Below are 18158 nucleotides of genomic sequence, written 5' to 3'. Positions count from 1 at the left end.
GTTCTTAGAAACAAGGCTAAGAGAACAAAGGCTAGTAGTTCTTGCAGAAAAAGCCACTTACTTGCCTCTAAAATAAGATGCTGAGTTAGCTCTACCTTAGGGTGAGCAGAGCATTTGCCTAAATCCCTAAAGATGATGAGTGAAATCTGCCTCTTTCTTTTTTCTGGTTCTAGGATCTAGAAGGGTGTAAAGAAACAGCCTACATAGCACCTCCATGCCTGTATCTGGGTGGAGCTTTCCAGAGACTTTAGATGAGAAAAAAACTAAGCTCATGGCAATAAAAAACCCCACTAAATTACAAAAACATTTACTTCATCTGTAGGTGAGATGGAATATGATCTCATTGATGTCAGTATTAAGCATCCCAGGCTCCAAAGAGCTTACAGATTTGCTTCAAATTGACACACAAGACCAAGGAGCACTTAACGTTTCTTCTTTGAAGCACTGTGAATAGTTAGTAAACAAAACTTATTCAAGCGACTTTGATTAAATTTTTTTAATGTTTTTATTAAGCATTTTTCATTCAATGTATTTTATAATATTCTTTCTCCTTCTCCAGATCCTCCAAGAGCCTACCCACCTTTCTGCCCACCCAACTTCACACCAATTAAACATCTGATAGAGAGTTAGTGTCTTGAAAAGAAAAAGAACTAAACAAACAAGCAAACGAAACACTAAACATCAATAAAAGATGTGTTAAAATAGAATTAAATCCTTTCCTCTCTCTGTCTCCTCCTAGGTACCCTCCCTCCAACCTACCAGTGACCCTCACTATCAAATTGATAGCACCTTTTTCTTTGATTACTATTGTTACACACAAACACATATTTGTGTATACATAAATGTGTGTACTTATATGTATACACAAATATGTAAATACAGCCTACTGAGTCTATTTTTGTTGCTTATGTGCACATGGTTTCAGGGTTGACCACGTTGTATTGGACAAATAATAATGGGGCTCATCACTGAGAGAAGCTAATTCTCCCTCTCCTGATAGTCATTAATTGCCTATAGCTCTTTGTCTAGGGGTTTGATTCAGTGAAATTTTCTCTCTTCCATGCTAGCATATAGATAGATAGATAGATAGATAGATAGATAGATAGATAGATAGATAGATAGATAGATAGATAGATACTGATTCTGACTTGCATATGTAGCCATTTCTAGGAGAGACTATTTTACAGCAAATTTCCTGATATTATAGCTCTTGTGGCCTTCCTCTCCCTCTCCTGTGATGTTCTCTGAGTTGTGGATACAGGAGCTGCTTGAAATTTTTTAATGAAAAGACTATTTTCAAAATGATGAGAGGGCTAAGAAAACAAGTAAAGGGTACTGAGAAACTAGAAGACCAGTAATTTTTTTTAAATCTTTACTATCTGATGGGCCAGATGGGAGAAAGAAACACAGTCAACACAGCATATCTTTTCAAACTTTGCATTATCCTGCCAATGTCTTCCATTTTGTTAATGCAGCCTGGAGTTAGCCAACTGTAGAACCTGAGTAAGGTTATCCCATTGAGACCAAAACTCTTGTGTCAGGAGATGCACAGAGGGGTGAATAATAGAATTTATGAAAGCAGGACAGAGAAAATAATGAGCCCAAAATTCCAGTCTATCATCTAAGCACAGAAATGACATATATTCAACCTTTGTAGGGAAATCCATTAATTATCAGAAACAAGAGCAACTTGGAAAGCTGAGTGTTAATCACAGAATGAAGAGCAATGCACCAGGGATCCTGATCCCACTGCCAGGGGCACCTCAAACAGACCAAGCTACACAACTGTCTCCCGTGTGCAGAGGGCCTAGTCCAGTCCCTTGCAGGTTCCACAATGGGAGGTCTTACCCTTTTGGAGGAGAGGCTAGGATGGGATGGAAGCTGGAAGGGGAATAGAAGGAGGGACGAGAGGGGGATCTGTGGTTGGTATGTAAAATATAAAAATATTATAAACAAAAAAATTAAATTTAAAAAAAAAACAATGCAGTAGTCTCTGAGCAGCCTACAAACCCCAATACAAAAGTGGATGTAGACATAACCTGTAACTGTCATTGCCCATTTTAAATAAAAGCAGAGTTAGTTGCCAAAAATGAAGAATGATTATAAAGGAGAAAAAATACATGCCTCCAAGACAGACCTGAAATTTATCAACTAGTATCTTCCTAAATTATGTCATAATAACCTGTGAAGCATGGAAACACCAGACCAGTTACAGTTAATAAAAGGTTACTGCTTTTATTATCAGCATTCAGGGCGACAGGACCAAATAAAACCCTTTTCATGACCATAGTGAGCTTAATTATGTAACAAACACCTTGGTCCATCATGCTGATTTTGAAGAAATTATATCTCAGCTCAAAATCTATAGCCTGCTTTTAGTAAGCAGACAGCAAGTCTTAAATCACATACATTATTTGACAGTTTCTGACTAATTCTCTTAACTGGAGGATGTTAGAAGGAAATTAGAAGATGCTAGAATCTTGTGTTTGACTGATGTATTGTCAGTACCCCTACAGTAATATTTTCTGCACAATGACATTATTTTGATGTCTATTTTTACTTTTCCCTCATGATCCATTACAATATAATTATGCTGTCTCAAAACACAACAAACCAATAGACCCTCTTTGGGACTTAGAACCTGAACTCAATTAATGCTAATTTATTCTCCTAAGGAATAAGGTATAATATGGAAACACCCTTTCCCTGAGCTTGAGTCCTGGCTCAGTAGCGCAGCACCCTCTCAAGGGAGATCTTCGTGTTAGCTCAGGGGAAGCTTGCTGTCAAGGTTCTAGGTTTTAATAACCCCAGGTCCTCTTTGTTCTCAAACTATACAGGTAAAGGAAACTTCTGAGAGTTATTCATTCCACGTCCCTTTATCAGTTTCATTGCCCATTAGCTTTTTATACAGTTACTTACATTAAATACTCTGTGTATTTATTACTGGTATCATTTCTATAACCCTAACTAGAGGTTGGCTGATATCCCCACCATCATTTGTCTTGATGAAGAGGTCCAAAAGTAACATTACAAATATAATCAAATTAAAATATTCCTACGTTCATTTTCTTGTAATTTGAACAGCCCAAATAAAACTAACTTATTATGTAAATATCTTTTCATTTTCTTTATTTTTGAGAATTTTATGCATATATATATATATATATATATATATATATATATATATATATATAATGAAATATGATCATACCTATCATGTCTCCCTCCAATTTTCTCCATATCCTCCATCAGGCCACTCTCAATTTCATATATTTTTGATAACCACTAACTCCTGGTACTGTTGCTCATTTGTGCATGGGTGAGGCATCATCCACCGGAGCATGGGAAACCAGCAAACAGCCATAATACTCACTAAAGAATTGGTCTCCTTCCCCTGGCAACTATCTATTGCTCTTTGGTATGGAGTAAAGATTATCTACCCTATCAGTGCTGGGATTTTGGCTGTCTTGATCTCATTCGGGTCTCATTTAGGTAACTATAGTTGTTATGGGTTCATGAGTGCAATATCCATATCAGGCCCATAAGTCAGCATTTCATCAATCTCTTTCCCATCCTATAGCTCTGACATTCTTTATGTCTCTTCTGAAGGTTTCTTCCTTCTGGCTAGATTTCATAGTTCCTGAAGGTACTATTTGGGCTTCTGGGGGATGGAGACATTAATGGCCCTTATCCTTCCAGACAAGACATGCCTTTGTTGAAATAGTGTGGCACAAGTGTTATGCAATCAATGCCACATTCTGATTGGATTTGAAGCATGTTCCATAGGAGGAAGTCTAATACCTGATACTGTAACCCTGCTGCAAGCCCATGGCTAGGGAGCTCATACTCCCAAAATAGAACCTGATGTTGTTATTTTGCTCAATGATCATGATGTCAAATTGCCTTCTAAATATTTAAGTTTATACGCACAGACCTGGGATGCTCTCAGCCTTGGTCAGAGAAACTTCTTTATGTACTAGGAAACAATCAACAGGGAGATACAGAACTGGTCAAAGTACTAAAAAAAAGTGAGTGAGTGCTCAACCCTAAACAGGACAGCTGTATTACCTTACTCCCTCACCACCAAGTCTCATGAAAATTTAATTAATATGTAAAAAATCTTTATAAAATCATGAGAACAGAATTATTAAGTAGTAAACACAACACCAGTACTGTGAAAGAAATAATACATTAAATATGAGTAAAACAGAGATATTTTTCTTGGATGACTTATACTAAAATTCCAGAAACTAGGAAAATGTATGAATATTTATCAACTGGTCATGGAGTTACACTATTACAAATTTGGTAATTTATATTAGTCATTATTCAGTATAATTTTTACTTGTACGTATCTGTGTGTTTTATTTTTTAATTTTATTTTATAATTTAATTTAATTTTACATATCAGCTACGAAATCCCTTGTTCTGAACCCCCTTCCCCGCAGCCCATCCCCCATTCCCATCTCCTCCATGGCAAAGACTCCCCTGAGGATTGAGTTCAGTTTGGTAGATTCAGTCCAGGCAGGTCCAGTCTTCCTCCCAAGCTGAGCCAAGTGTCCCTGTATAAGCCCCAGATTCCAAACAGCCAGCTCATGCACTGAGGACAGGTCCGGGTCCCACTGCCTGGATGCCTCCCAAAAAGATCAAGCTAATCAACTGTCTCATTTATCCAGAGGGCCTGATCCAGTTGGGGGCAACTCAGCTATTGGTTCATAGTTCTTGTGTTTCCATTCGTTTGGCTATTTGTCTCTGCTTTGTCCAACCTTGGTCTCAACAATTCTCGCTCATACAAACCCTCCTCTTTCTCACCAACTGGACTCCTGGAGCTCCACCTGGGGCCTGGCCCTGGATCTCTGCATCCGGTTCCCTCAGTCATTGGATGAGGTTTCTAGCCCAACAATTAGGGTGTTTGGCCATTTTATCACCAGAGCAGGTCATTTCGGGCTGTCTCGATCATTGCCAGTAGTCTATTGTGGAGGTATCTTTGTGAATTTCTGTGGACCTCTCTAGCACTTTGCTTCTTCCTATTCTCATGTGGTCTTCATTTATCATGGTCCTTGTTCTCCCTCTCTGTTCTTGATCCAGCTGGGATCTCCCACTCCCCTAAGCTCTCCTTCCCTCGAAACTTGCCCTTCATTACCCCCACTCATGTCCAGGTTGTTCATGTAGATCTCATCCATTTCTCTGTCATTGGGCGATCCCTGTGTCATTTGGGGGTCCTATTTTCTAGGTAGCCTCCCTGGAGTTGTGAGTAGCAGTCTAGTCATCTTTGTTTTATTTCTAGTATCCTCCTATGAGTGGGTACATACGGTATTTGTCTTTCTGAGTCTGGGTTACCTCACTCAGGATGATTTCTTCTAAATCTATCCATTTGCCTGCAAACCTCATGATGTCATTGTTTTTCTCTGCTGAGTACTATTCCATTGTGTATTTGTACCACATTTTATTTATCCATTCTTCAGTTGAAGGGTGTGTTTTATTATCTATAAAAATTTCAAATATTTATTGTACATGTTACTATATAACAAACTGTATGCTTTCACACAAGTCTGTATCACACATTGACAACATCACCATCATGCTCTTCTACCCTGTCCTTTCTCACTGCTCTACTTCTTACTAGTTCCCTTTACTGTACTAGGCAGTTTTGCTTAGTTGTCTTGTGATGTATATATACACAATTATATATATATATATATATATATATATATATATATATATATATATACATCTCTATAAAATCTAGAAACCACAACTGAGAGAAACACAATATTTTTTCCTTCTGAGACTGGGTGAATATGTTTAATATTGAAAACTGCAGTTGCATCCATTTTTCTGCAATCTGTAACTTTGTTCTTCATGATTAGAAGGGAGTCCGTTGTGTATATACAGCACATTTTCTTTATCCACCCTGTTGTTAAACATATAGGTTATTCTATAATTTCACTATTATAAATAGTGTAGCAATAAACTTTGAAGAGGAGAGATGCATTTCTTTCCATAAAGGAGATATATAAGCCACTTAACAGATATGTCTCTTCTTCCACTTAAATAGAAACATTCTACATTGCAAAACAAAGCTAAATGATTGTTTATCTAAGTTACTAAAAATATTTGATATTACAATCTGAAAATGTTCCTAATATCATGAAAAAATTTGAGGAAACAGTAATACCTCTAAAAATCTGTGGCTCATATTACTATCTCTTAACTCACTGTCTTCTTATTTATATCTGAAGTTATCTTTTAGACACTTGCAACACAAGCATCAAAGTAAATATAGCCTCCTTTAACAGCATTTCCTTTATTCACAAAATGACAGAATAGGAAACAGTAAAATGACCATTTAGCTCTTTGCCATACTGGAATGGAGAACTTTCAGCACAGCCTTGCGTATCTGCTTGGTCTTCACACTGTAGATGATGGGGTTCATGACAGGAGGGATCAGCAGGTAGGCATTGGCAATCAGAGTATGGACATATGGGGGAGCTCGTTTTCCAAATCTGTGGACAAAGGACAGACTGATCAGTGGAATATAGAACACAGCCACAGCCCCAATATGAGAGATGCACGTGCTGAAGGCTTTCTTCCTCTCTTCTGGGGAAGCAATGCTGAGGACAGTTCTAATGATCAAGACATAGGAAAGGATGATGAAGACAGAGTCCACTCCAGCAGTGGAGATCAGGGCAGTGAGTCCAACTGCACTGTTGATCCTGGTGTCTGTGCATGAGAGCTTCATGACATCGGGGTGGAAGCAGTAAGAGTGGTGGAGCACATGGCTGCTGCAGTAGGACAATCTTTTCAGGAGCACTGCCAGAGGAGTCTGGATCAGGGTTCCCCGAATAATGATTGCTACTCCAATCACTACTATTTTAACATCAGTTAAGACAGAAGCATATCTAAGGGGATTAGAGATGGCCACATAACGATCAAAAGCCATGGCCAACAGCACTGAGGATTCCATGACAGTGAAGAGTTGAATGAAGAACATCTGGGACAAGCAGGCATTGAAGCTGATCTCTCTGGCATTGAACCAGAATATCCCCAACATGGTGGCCAGAGTGGATATGGACAGCCCGAGGTCAGTGGTGGACAGCATGGAGAGGAAATAATACATGGGCTCGTGGAGGCTGGGCTGAGTGATAATGGCGAAGAGAATCAGGCTGTTCCCTGAGAGGGCAGTTGCATAGAGAAAGCAGAAGGGGATGGAGATCCAGGAGTGGAAGGCTTCCAGCCCGGGCACACCAGTGAGCAGGAAAATGATGGAAGAAGTTGTGGTGTTCTGGAAAGGTGACATAGTGAATTCAAACTTCAGTATTTTCAGCTGAGTGTCCTGCAAAGACAAATCTGATAGTTCAAAGACTGATTACTTGCTATATCAAAAAACATGTTTGAGAAATTTCCATATAACATAGTCATTATGAGCAACTATGTATTATGTAATTTTCATAAACAGTTTGATGTCATAATTTTTATTCTGCTTTTCAGACCAATTTTCTTAAAACTGCGTACTCTACATTTGATGGGTTTCAAATGTTTTGCCATTTACTAAGTTGCCAGATAACAAATTACTGACGTGAGTGTGTCTCAGTTTCATTACCTCTTGCATAACAATGATGTCCTCAATGACAAGATTGTTATAAGGAAGAAATTACGTTATACAAGAAAGGCTCAGGAGAGTGGCCCACTAGCATAAAGCTCTAAAAACACTAGCTCTTGTTTATTGTGACCCATTCATGATAAACATTATAGGGGATGACCTGGATGACCATCAACAGATGGATGGATAATCAAAATGTGCCTTAGTGATACACAATGGGATTTTACATAGTCACAGAGGAAAAACAAAACTACATTTGCAGAGAAGTGAATGAAACCAAATGCTATTGCATCAAGTGAAATAAGCCAGATTCACAAAGATATTGCCACACTTTTCTCTCCTTGACCTAGGTACATGTATGTATGTAGACATATATGTATGAAAGTTAAATATGGAAGAACTGTTTTGTGAGAACGGAGACAAAGGAGTTAGAGAAGAAAAAGAATCAAAAGAAGGAAAATTATTGCATGTTTTCTCCTCTGTGTAAAAACTAGTTTCTATCTATTTGAGAAAGGGTGTCACTCTGTTGACCTGGCCTGAAACTCACTATGTAGACCAGGTTGGCCTCAAAATCACTGCCTCTGCTTCCCAAGTGCTGAGATTAAAGGCATGAGATATGACACCGAGAAGAATCTAGTTTTAATGTGTGTGTGTGTGTGTGTGTGTTGTGTATAGAACATGAAAACAGAAAGGGAACTATTAGAGGAAACAGACAAGTGAGTAAGAATAGAGACCATAGGATGATGGGGATGGTGCATAAAACCAGAGTGCAATTTTATATATACATATGTGTGTGTGTGTGTGTGTGTGTGTGTATGTGTGTGTGTGTGCATTAAAAGGTCATAGCATAGGCCATTAGTTTGTATACTAATTAAAATTTTAACCACTTAATTTATTTCTAAAAATAAAACATACCTAGAAAGAGTTCTCCTTACCTGAAAGGCTAACTAGCGTGTCTTTCAAGGGTGAGCAACTTTGATTGAAATGTCTTATTTTCTTATCTAATGCTTTCTTTCCCCATAATCATTAGCAATGTAAGTAACAAACTCGTTGCATGCTAGAAAATGGGTTACATGATGTGATTTTCCCAGGTGACGGCAGGTAAAGTTATACCATATTGGTAAGTTTGTTATTCTTCAATTTAGGTCTATTTTTTAACTTGACTGCTGCTTTACTCCTCTGTACTAGATTTTTAAAGCTCACAGTCCAGTGATAGACATGAAATAAATTCTGGAGCATTCTTGCCTTTGAAACTGTTATCAATTCATTTAAATGAAATATATAGTCAAATATTTTTAAAAAATAAAATAAAATGAAGCCGGGCCATGATGGTGCATGCCTTTAATCCCAGCACTCGGGAGACAGAGCCAAGCGGATATCCGTGAGTTCGAGGCCAGCCTGGACTACAGAGCAAGATCCAGGACAGGCACTAAAACTACACAGAGAAACCCTGTCTTGAAGAAACAAAATAAATAAATAAAATAAGTAAATAAATAAAATTTTAAAAATTAAATGAAACAAATAATTCTTACCCTTCCTTTACTTATGCTTCTTCCTCTCATCCTCCCACTCTGATAGTGTAGACAGAGATGTGGGAATATAACCTAAGACTGACCTTGTTTCCCAACACCAAGACTTTTGGTGTGTTGAGTATCTTTTATACTTCTGTTCCATCACCACTGCTTTAAAGAGCACTCATGCTGATCTCCCTGGCATTGAACTAGTCCAATAGTGATTTAAATAACTTGTCTGCCCTGTGGCTAAAAGGTTTCTAGACTTTTCCTGTATCAATGCCAATGGGCTCTCCAGAAAATCAATCACCATTTTCTTCCTCAAATGCAGCTCTTCATTGCCCTCATCATAAACTTCAGCTTTTTATCTCTGTATCACAATATAGGGTCTTCCCAAACTGTCCAATGTCCACTTTCATTGTCACCTGCTCACTTCTCTAACTCCAGAATCCATCTTAACTAGCAGCCTACATGTCCTCTTCACTAGAATATCAACTAGGGCAAGTTCCCTAACACAGATATACTTTCCTCAATTCATGTGGCTTCCTCTTTTCATTGAACTCCTTTTCTGATACATCATACCATTTATAATTTAGGAAGCAGTCAACAATACCAATACCACCTTTACTAAACCATAACACAAGAAAATACTACTGGTGCAATTGCTTCTCTCTCTCTCTCTCTCTCTCTCTCTCTCTCTCTCTCTCTCTCTCTCTCTCTCTCTCTGTGTGTGTGTGTGTGTGTGTGTGTGTGTGTATGTGTGTCTGTGTGTCTTTGTCTGTGTGTCTGTGTCTGTTTGTGTTACAGTTGGGATTTTTTGGGTGGAGATAGAATACTCTTTCCTAAACAGAAGGATAACATGAGTATTCTCTCCCATTTATTAACACTAATCTCATGTGAAGATACTATCCCAATCCCACATCAGAGCAGGCTGCTAGTTCAGTGCTGAGATGCTTCCAGTCTCTCTCTGACTACTGGTCTTTAACATTGGTGTGGTGTCAAGTAAACCTGGATTGTAGTGCTGCTTGGCCACCAATTAGACTGAGCTCTCCGAATGAGCACCACATAACAGATGCCACCTCTGTGACCTTGAGAATTCAAAACTAGAATATGGAAAATAAAACTAAAAGCATTTGTAAATGACTTAGCATGCTCACTAGTGTGTAGTACATAATGGTCACTTGGCAAGAGTCAATGAAGATGATGGCAGCAGTGGATAACAGTGACAGTGATTGCTGACTGTGATAGTTTTTAAATAATACTAACCAGAAACTAGAGTGACAAAAACTCTCTAGACTTCTCTAATGACCAGAACAGAAAAATCCCGCAACAACTAAAACACTCCCCTATACAGAACAGAACGCCCAGAAATTATATGCTTTACAGAGAAGCTTTCCAGCTTTCATCAGGGTTCATAGACTCCTTTGAAGTTACTGAAATCAACATGCAGTCTGGGTAGAAGCTATTGTTTTCCTGAATACATACAGCACTTTACTTACAAATCACACAGATGTGTTCTTTCCTGCCTTCCTTTCCAGATATGGGCTGAGGAGCTGGGGAAGTGATAGGGGGCATATATCAGGAGTTGTGTCTCAGACTCTGAAATCTCCTCATTAGAAAACTCCTGAAGGAGAAGACACAGACCCCAGAGGGTGAGGCTTCCCACAGACTGATGACACAGGACCACAGAGGGTGAGGAATCCCATGGGCTCATTGTGTTTTCTGGTTTTCTTTCCATCTACTTCATTTCATAGTTTCTTTGAAGAGACTGGTATTCTAATTATTTCACCCATGCCCTAAGAAAATGTCCCCAAATAAAGACAGAATCTTTTTCTACCACCTCACTGCTCACTCCCACACTAATGCCCAACCCAGCAGGTAAATATAACTTTCTCTTGTATTAAATTTGATTCTATAATTTTGTTCAAACTTTTCACTTCTTTTTTCCTGAAACCAAATCAACTTTTTCTATTTTTTTTATTTTTCAAATTAAAATGTAATTATCTCATTTCTCCGCCTAGTTCTCCCTCCAATTCCTCCCACACACCCCTCCTCTTGCTCCCTGTCAAAATCACTTTTTCTTTAATTGTTATTATTTCATGTAAATATATGTATGCCTGAAAATATGAATACAACCAGAGCATACATTCATTGTTACTTGTACATACATGATTTCAGAGTTGACCATTTGGTGTTGGAGGAACAATTGGTACACTCATCACTGAGGAAAACTATTTCTCAAATTCTCAGAATTCCTTAGTTGTTTGCAGTTGTCTATGGGTGAGGCCATGTTAGCTGTCTATTTCTCCCTTTCTTGTAACACTTCTATTGGTACTATACTTCTTGTTTAGGCAAACATATTGTTGAAATGTGCATTGTGGGTGACTCTTTCTGGTCATTTCTAACAGATGTAGTCTCATAGAAGAGTCCTTGTTTCTCTGGCTCCTACTGTCTTTCCCTCTTCCACCAATATCCCTGAGCAGGGTGCCAGAGACAAACAATCTTTATTAATTCTTTCACAAAACACTGTAAGTATGGTACATTGCAGGGATTAGCCCTAATAATAAGGGGGCAGGGGGAGAACAGAATCTCCTGCTCATAATTTTAAAACCCCAGAGGGCAAACAGATATCAAACACAAGCATTATAACAGACAGAAATACTTTTACTACTTATTGTCCATGCATGCACCTGCAGGATTCAATGTCATAATTCAGAATATTTATATGGTGATGCGTTTATCTAATTATTCTTTATCAATAAAAAATCAGGAGCCAGATATTGGGGTAAGAACCTGAATGATCAGAGAAGCAGTGGAGAAGCCACCAGTGACCTCCAATCTCTTCTGTTCCTCCATCCAAAAGGGCTGAGATCTCAATCTAGAGAACACAGTGCCCACATTTCCAAGAGGTAGGGTGGGTAGTTTTTGGTCATTGAGTGAGTTACAGATATTTGTCATCATTTAGGGGAGTTGGTTACAAGTTGTTATTAGTAATGGTCAGGAAAAAAGCTGAACACAGAAAATTAGATTCAGGGATCTCATTCTGAAAACAAAAAGGGGGGAATAGAGAAATGATTGTATAAAAGGGTATATTGTTGAATCTAATTTTTTAATTGAAAAAAAAACAACTACTAGGCTTAAATATTTTACATTGGTATGGATTTTTGCATATTGATACAAATTTGAGGTTATACTGTATATGTTTCTACTCTTGTTTAAGATATTTTTGTATACTGATACAAATTTAAGGTTATTTGTGTTAGAACATACTGAACATACATTTCAACTCTTGTTTAAGGTATTGTACCTATACAGCTCATTTACCAAAGTAATATAAACTTTTGGCCCTTGAAAGTTATTATTAAAAACTATTTAGGATAATAAAGAAATACAGGTTGGTAGTTAATCACTTATTACAATCAAACGTGTAGTCATGTTAGGTATGTTTTCAGGTCAAACAGAGACATATTTTAGATAGACAGGTGGTTTTTAAATACTTCCAAGATCTACAGAATATGATATTTAAGATATTTTAATAATAAAAGACTTTTTATGACAATGATACATGTCTGCTCATGGCAGCACCAATCTATTTCAGAGAAGATATGGGCATTGAAGAAATCCATATGGAATTTACTTTCTTTTTGACAAAAGTTAGCCACTGGACAAGAAACTGCCCTTGACTCGACTGCTGACAGTATGTTGTCTAAACTGGACAAGCAGGACACAAAAGAAAGTGACTACCAACCTTTGCCAAGACAAGTAGGACAGTCCTTCAAAATTCCTGCTTAACAGAAAAGTCTGTTGTAGCAGGAATCTTAGAGAGTCTTATTAATAAAATCAAACCTGGATCCAGGCATTGGGGTGAAGCTGGAAGATCAGAGAGACAGAACAAGCCACAGCTAACCTCACCTGGCCAACTTCTCAGCTGGTCTTGTTTCCTCAGACTGGAAGCTTCTGTGTCCTCAGCCCAATGGCTCTCAGCTGAACTGCTGCTCAAAAGCCTGAAGCTTAACCAGCTAAAAGCTTCTAGTTTCTGGTCCTCACACCTTATATACCTTTCTGCTTTCTACCACCACTCCCTGGGATTAAAGGCTCGCTTTCTGGGATTAAAGGTGTCAGTCACCATGCTTAACTGTATCCTTGAACAAATGGCTTTCTGCCTCTGGAATGCTAGGATTAAAGGTGTGTGCTACCACTGCCTATCCCAAGTACCTAGTGGCTTTTCTGTTCTCTGACCCCAGGTAAGTTTATTAGGATACACAATATTTTGGGGAATACCACCACAGTCTGTCACATATTCTAGGACTGTAAGCCAAAGATGGATGACCCAACACTATAAAGAAACCATGAATGACAATCAAAGCAGCTGTTTCTGTCATTTCTTAGTATTGGAAGTTGTTTGCTTTGACCTTCATGTTTACTCAGGTAATATTCACCATAGAGAATAGGTTCCAAAAAGCCAGCTCATACGCCAGGGACAGATCCTGGTCCCACTGCTAGGGGAACCACAAATATACCAAGCTACACAGCAGCTTGCAGGGGGCCTAGTTCTATTGAATGGAGGCTCCCTGGCCATCAATCTAGAGTCCTTAAGCTCCCCCAAGCTCAGGTCATCTGTCTCGGGTTTCTCCTTCATGATCTTGACACCTCTTGCTTACATGATCCCTTCTCCCTCCCTTCAACTGAACTCCAGGAGCTTGGCCCGGTGCTTGGTTATGGATCTCTGCTTCCATCCACCAGTCCACCATGGACAAAGGTTCTATGATGACAATTAGGGTAGTCACCAATCTGATTACAGGAGAAGGCCAGCTCAGGCATCTTCTCCACTATTACTAGGAATCTTAGCTGGGGTCATCGTTGTGGATTCCAGGGAGTTTCCCTGGCACCAGGTTTCTCTCTATCTCCACAATATCTAAGGTCTTTCTCTTATATATTTATATTTATATCTATATATTTATATAAATATATCTATGTTTATATTTCTATAAATATATTCATATATGTATACCTATATAAATATATTTATATATTTATAAAATGTATTTAAGGAGAGGAAAGGAGAAGAGGCCCTCCTATTTCCTTTTTAATAACTCAAGTCTACATCCATGGAAAATCCTCTTCTCACTCCTGACAAATGAACTGTAATAACGAAATATCCCTTCTTCTGATGTCAGGTCTTGACTCTAGATGACTCATTATCTAAGTCCCTGAAGTACCAGGATGGACCTGGAAATAACATACAATTACAGGATGTAGCCTTAGTGATGCTAAAATTTTCATTTTGTTCCAAAAGCAACTATATAGAAGAAGCAATCCTAGTTATTATTTTATTGTTTCCATTCCCTTTGCATTTTTTGTCCTCTAATGCCTACTGTCCAATGTGTTGAATTAAATAATCCCTGTGTTCATCAAGGATATGATTTCTATCTTCTGATCTAAACTCTCAGAGATATACTCACTAAAATTTTTTCCTGGAGAAAGATCCAAAACAAATACAGAATGTATATGAAAATATTTTCTCCTGCCCATCAATGCCTGAGGCAGATGGGAGAGCTGGTCTTGTGGTCATAAGAACAGGAGAGCTATCCCTGACCCCCACCGGCTGCAACAATCAGGAGAACAGGACCTATACCTTGCCTGGGCAACACAGTGGAGCCAACCATGTTGGTGCAGGTGTGGGTAAGCCAGCTCCAAACTAGTCAACAAGGGAGAGATGTCCCCATCACCCATCTATCCTGTAGTGGCATGGGCAAGGGAGAGTTTCCTTCCTCTCCCTACCATCCATTAATTCGTGAGGCAGGTGTGAGAACTGGTCTTGAAGTCTCCAGAGCAGGAGGGCTGTCCCTCGCCCTCACCAGCTGCAGCACAGGGAGAGTGGCCCCTGTACCTTACCAGGAAACACAGTAGAGCTGACCCTAAAATGGTGTAGGTGCTGGAGAGCCAAACCTGAGAGGGTGAAAGCAAGAGAATTGGCTTCACTCCTCACTCATCACTGCAAGAAGTGAATTAGCCTGGACAATTCTGGAGAGCTCAACCTGATGGAGAGGACAGAGAACGGGTGGGCAGCCCAACTCTGCAGCTGCCTAGAACCAGAACCAGGGCTATGAATTGGCCTGCCCCAACATCCACCCCATCTATGATCTGCTAGAGCATGTGAAGGGACCTGACCAGCAGACCCAAAGCTACAGGATCTCCACAATACAGGGCAACAACAGGATACCCAAAAAGAGCCCCATTGAGGGCCCAGCATTGATAATGTAACAGAAACGAGAGACATCAAACCAGATCAATGACTCTTTGCAATGAACACTGCAAGTGTGCAAAGTGAACAAGGGGGTTTACTACATGACTCACAACAGATTCCATGAGGAGGTTGTGAATTTTCCCCATTTTTTTCCTTTTTTCTATTAGATTTTGTTTTATTTTGGGGGGAGTGCAGGAGCAGGGGGCAGATGCAAAGGAACAGGGAAATGAATGTGATCAAGATACACAATGTGAAAGACCCATAGAACAAATAAAAATAAAGAGAAAACATATTTTTATATTTATTTATTAGGTCATATAATATTACAATTGCAACTAAATAAATCTGCCTTTGTCTTGGATAAAAATCATCTCCAAATAATTTAATTTCTTTGATGTCTCAAAACAATCTGAATGATCTAAATGTCTAGTCTTCTTCCTATATCTGGAGAGTTTTCTCTCCAGGTCCGCCAAGCCCCGGCAGTCTGACAGCCCACTTATAAAATAAACACACAGATGCTTATATTATTTAAACTGTTTGGCCTAATGGCTCAGGCTTCTTGTTAACTGTTCTTATATCTTAAATTAACCCATTTCTATAAATCTGTACCTTGCCACGTGGCTCATGGCTTACTGGCATCTTCACATGCTGCTTGTCATGGTGGCGGCTGGCAGTGTCTCCCTTCCTCAGGCTTCCACTTCCAGAATTCTCTTGTCTGCTTGTCCCGTCTATACTTCCTGCCTGGCCACTGGCCAATCAGCATTTTATTTATACAGAGTGATATCCACAGCATCTTCCCTTTAACTGAGCAGTACTGGGAGTGGAGGGGTATACACCACACCCAGTTTATGCAGGGCTGTGAATATAAACTATATATATAAGAGTTGAATTTAAAAGTTATCATCTTCAAATAAACATCTTTTTTTATTATTAAGAAATTTTCTATTCATTTTACAACCAACCACAGATCCCCCTCCCTCTTTTCACCCCCAGCTTCCCCAGCAACCCACCCTCCATAAAGGTTATTTTTCATAGGTGGCATACATAAAAATCTTCTCTGAAGAGATGAAAATGTGAATGTTTGACCAAAATGTTAGATTACCTGTTCAATAAGAGGGTTGAGACTCAGAGAAAAAGAGATAAAGTAAGGGTATTTGTACAATTAAGTAATAATAGACAAGGCCAGCCATCAAGTTATATCTAGGTACTAAAATTTGGTAATTTGGAATGATAATATATATTATTCTCACTTATGAATAGAAATGATGCTATTTCTCTCAATAAGGAAGAAATTTAAGTTAATAAGCAGACACATTCCCTTTTTCAATTTAAAAAAGTGATAAATCCACATCAGAAATCTTTACAGAGACACTCGTTATCAACATTATTGACAGCTTTCACTCTAATTATGAAATATCATTAATATGATGGCATTTTAGGGAACACTGATATATTTGAAAATCTGCAGATTACTTTAGTCTCTCATGGATCATACAATCTTTCTTGCAAATAAATCTACCACTTTGGTAACTCTCAACACAGGCATGGCTCTCAATATTGTAACCTCTTTAAAAGTCATTTTCCTCATCCACAGAGTGACAAAGAGTAGAAAACATGTGTGAAACAACCATCTAACTCTTTGCCATGCCAGAATGGAGAACTTTCAGCACAGCCTTGCGTATCTGCTTGGTCTTCACACTGTAGATGATGGGGTTCATGACAGGAGGGATCAGCAGGTAGGCATTGGCAATCAGAGTATGGACATATGGGGGAGCTCGTTTTCCAAATCGGTGGACAAAGGACAGACTGAGCAGTGGAATATAGAACACAGCCACAGCCCCAATATGAGAGATGCATGTGCTGAAGGCTTTCTTCCTCTCTTCTGGGGAAGCAATGCTGAGGACAGTTCTAATGATCAAGATATAGGAAAGGATGATGAAGATAGAGTCCACTCCAGCAGTGGAGATCAGGGCAGTGAGTCCAACTGCACTGTTGATCCTGGTGTCTGTGCATGAGAGCTTCATGACATCGGGGTGGAAGCAGTAGGAGTGGTGGAGCACATGACTGCTGCAGTAGGACAATCTTTTCAGGAGCACTGCCAGAGGAGTCTGGATCAGGGTTCCCCGAATAATGATTGCTACTCCAATCACTACTATTTTAACATCAGTTAAGACAGAAGCATATCTAAGGGGATTAGAGATGGCCACATAACGATCAAAAGCCATGGCCAACAGCACTGAGGATTCCATGACAGTGAAGAGTTGAATGAAGAACATCTGAGACAAGCAGGCATTGAAGCTGGTCTCTCTGGCATTGAACCAGAATATCCCCAACATGGTGGCCAGAGTGGATATGGACAGCCCGAGGTCAGTGGTGGACAGCATGGAGAGGAAATAATACATGGGCTCGTGGAGGCTGGGCTGAGTGATAATGGCGAAGAGAATCAGGCTGTTCCCTGAGAGGGCAGTTGCATAGAGAAAGCAGAAGGGGATGGAGATCCAGGAGTGGAAGGCTTCCAGCCCGGGCACACCAGTGAGCAGGAAAATGATGGAAGAAGTTGTGGTGTTCTGGAAAGTTGACATAGTGAATTCAAACTTCAGTATTTTCAGCTGAGTGTTCTGCAATGATATATACATATTTATTTGTGACGCACTCAGCCCCAAGTGAGTCACTTCCCTAGTAAACATTTCTCAAATGCAATATCTGTTGAAATAGCTTGTAAAAAAGAGTAAGAAAACTAAGGGATCAAGTGAGAATATTCCCTTAAGGGACCAAAGTCATGAAAGGAAGAATTACA

The 18158-nt window shown here is 39.2% G+C and overlaps 2 protein-coding genes across 2 annotated transcripts; both read right to left on the bottom strand.

The window, feature by feature from the left end:
- Nucleotides 1-6349: 6349 nt before the first annotated feature.
- Nucleotides 6350-7300, bottom strand: LOC102908401 (olfactory receptor OR51C1-like). Its single transcript, XM_015986820.1, has one exon. The coding sequence runs from the start codon at nt 7298-7300 to the stop codon at nt 6350-6352; it is 951 nt and encodes a 316-aa protein (XP_015842306.1).
- A 9692-nt stretch (nt 7301-16992) lies between these two features.
- On the bottom strand, nt 16993-17943 carry LOC102908088 (olfactory receptor OR51C1-like). The gene has a single exon (XM_015986821.1). It carries the CDS (start codon nt 17941-17943, stop codon nt 16993-16995), a length of 951 nt encoding a protein of 316 aa, XP_015842307.1.
- Nucleotides 17944-18158: the final 215 nt, after the last annotated feature.

This window comes from Peromyscus maniculatus, chromosome 1, assembly GCF_049852395.1.
Source record: "Peromyscus maniculatus bairdii isolate BWxNUB_F1_BW_parent chromosome 1, HU_Pman_BW_mat_3.1, whole genome shotgun sequence".
Lineage (NCBI taxonomy): Eukaryota > Metazoa > Chordata > Mammalia > Rodentia > Cricetidae > Peromyscus > Peromyscus maniculatus.
This window is presented reverse-complemented; position numbering and strand designations above follow the sequence as displayed.

Coding starts and splice junctions, on each gene's coding strand:
- LOC102908401 (XM_015986820.1), bottom strand. CDS start 7,300: ATGTCACCTTTCCAGAACACCACAACTTCTTCCATCATTTTCCTGCTC.
- LOC102908088 (XM_015986821.1), bottom strand. CDS start 17,943: ATGTCAACTTTCCAGAACACCACAACTTCTTCCATCATTTTCCTGCTC.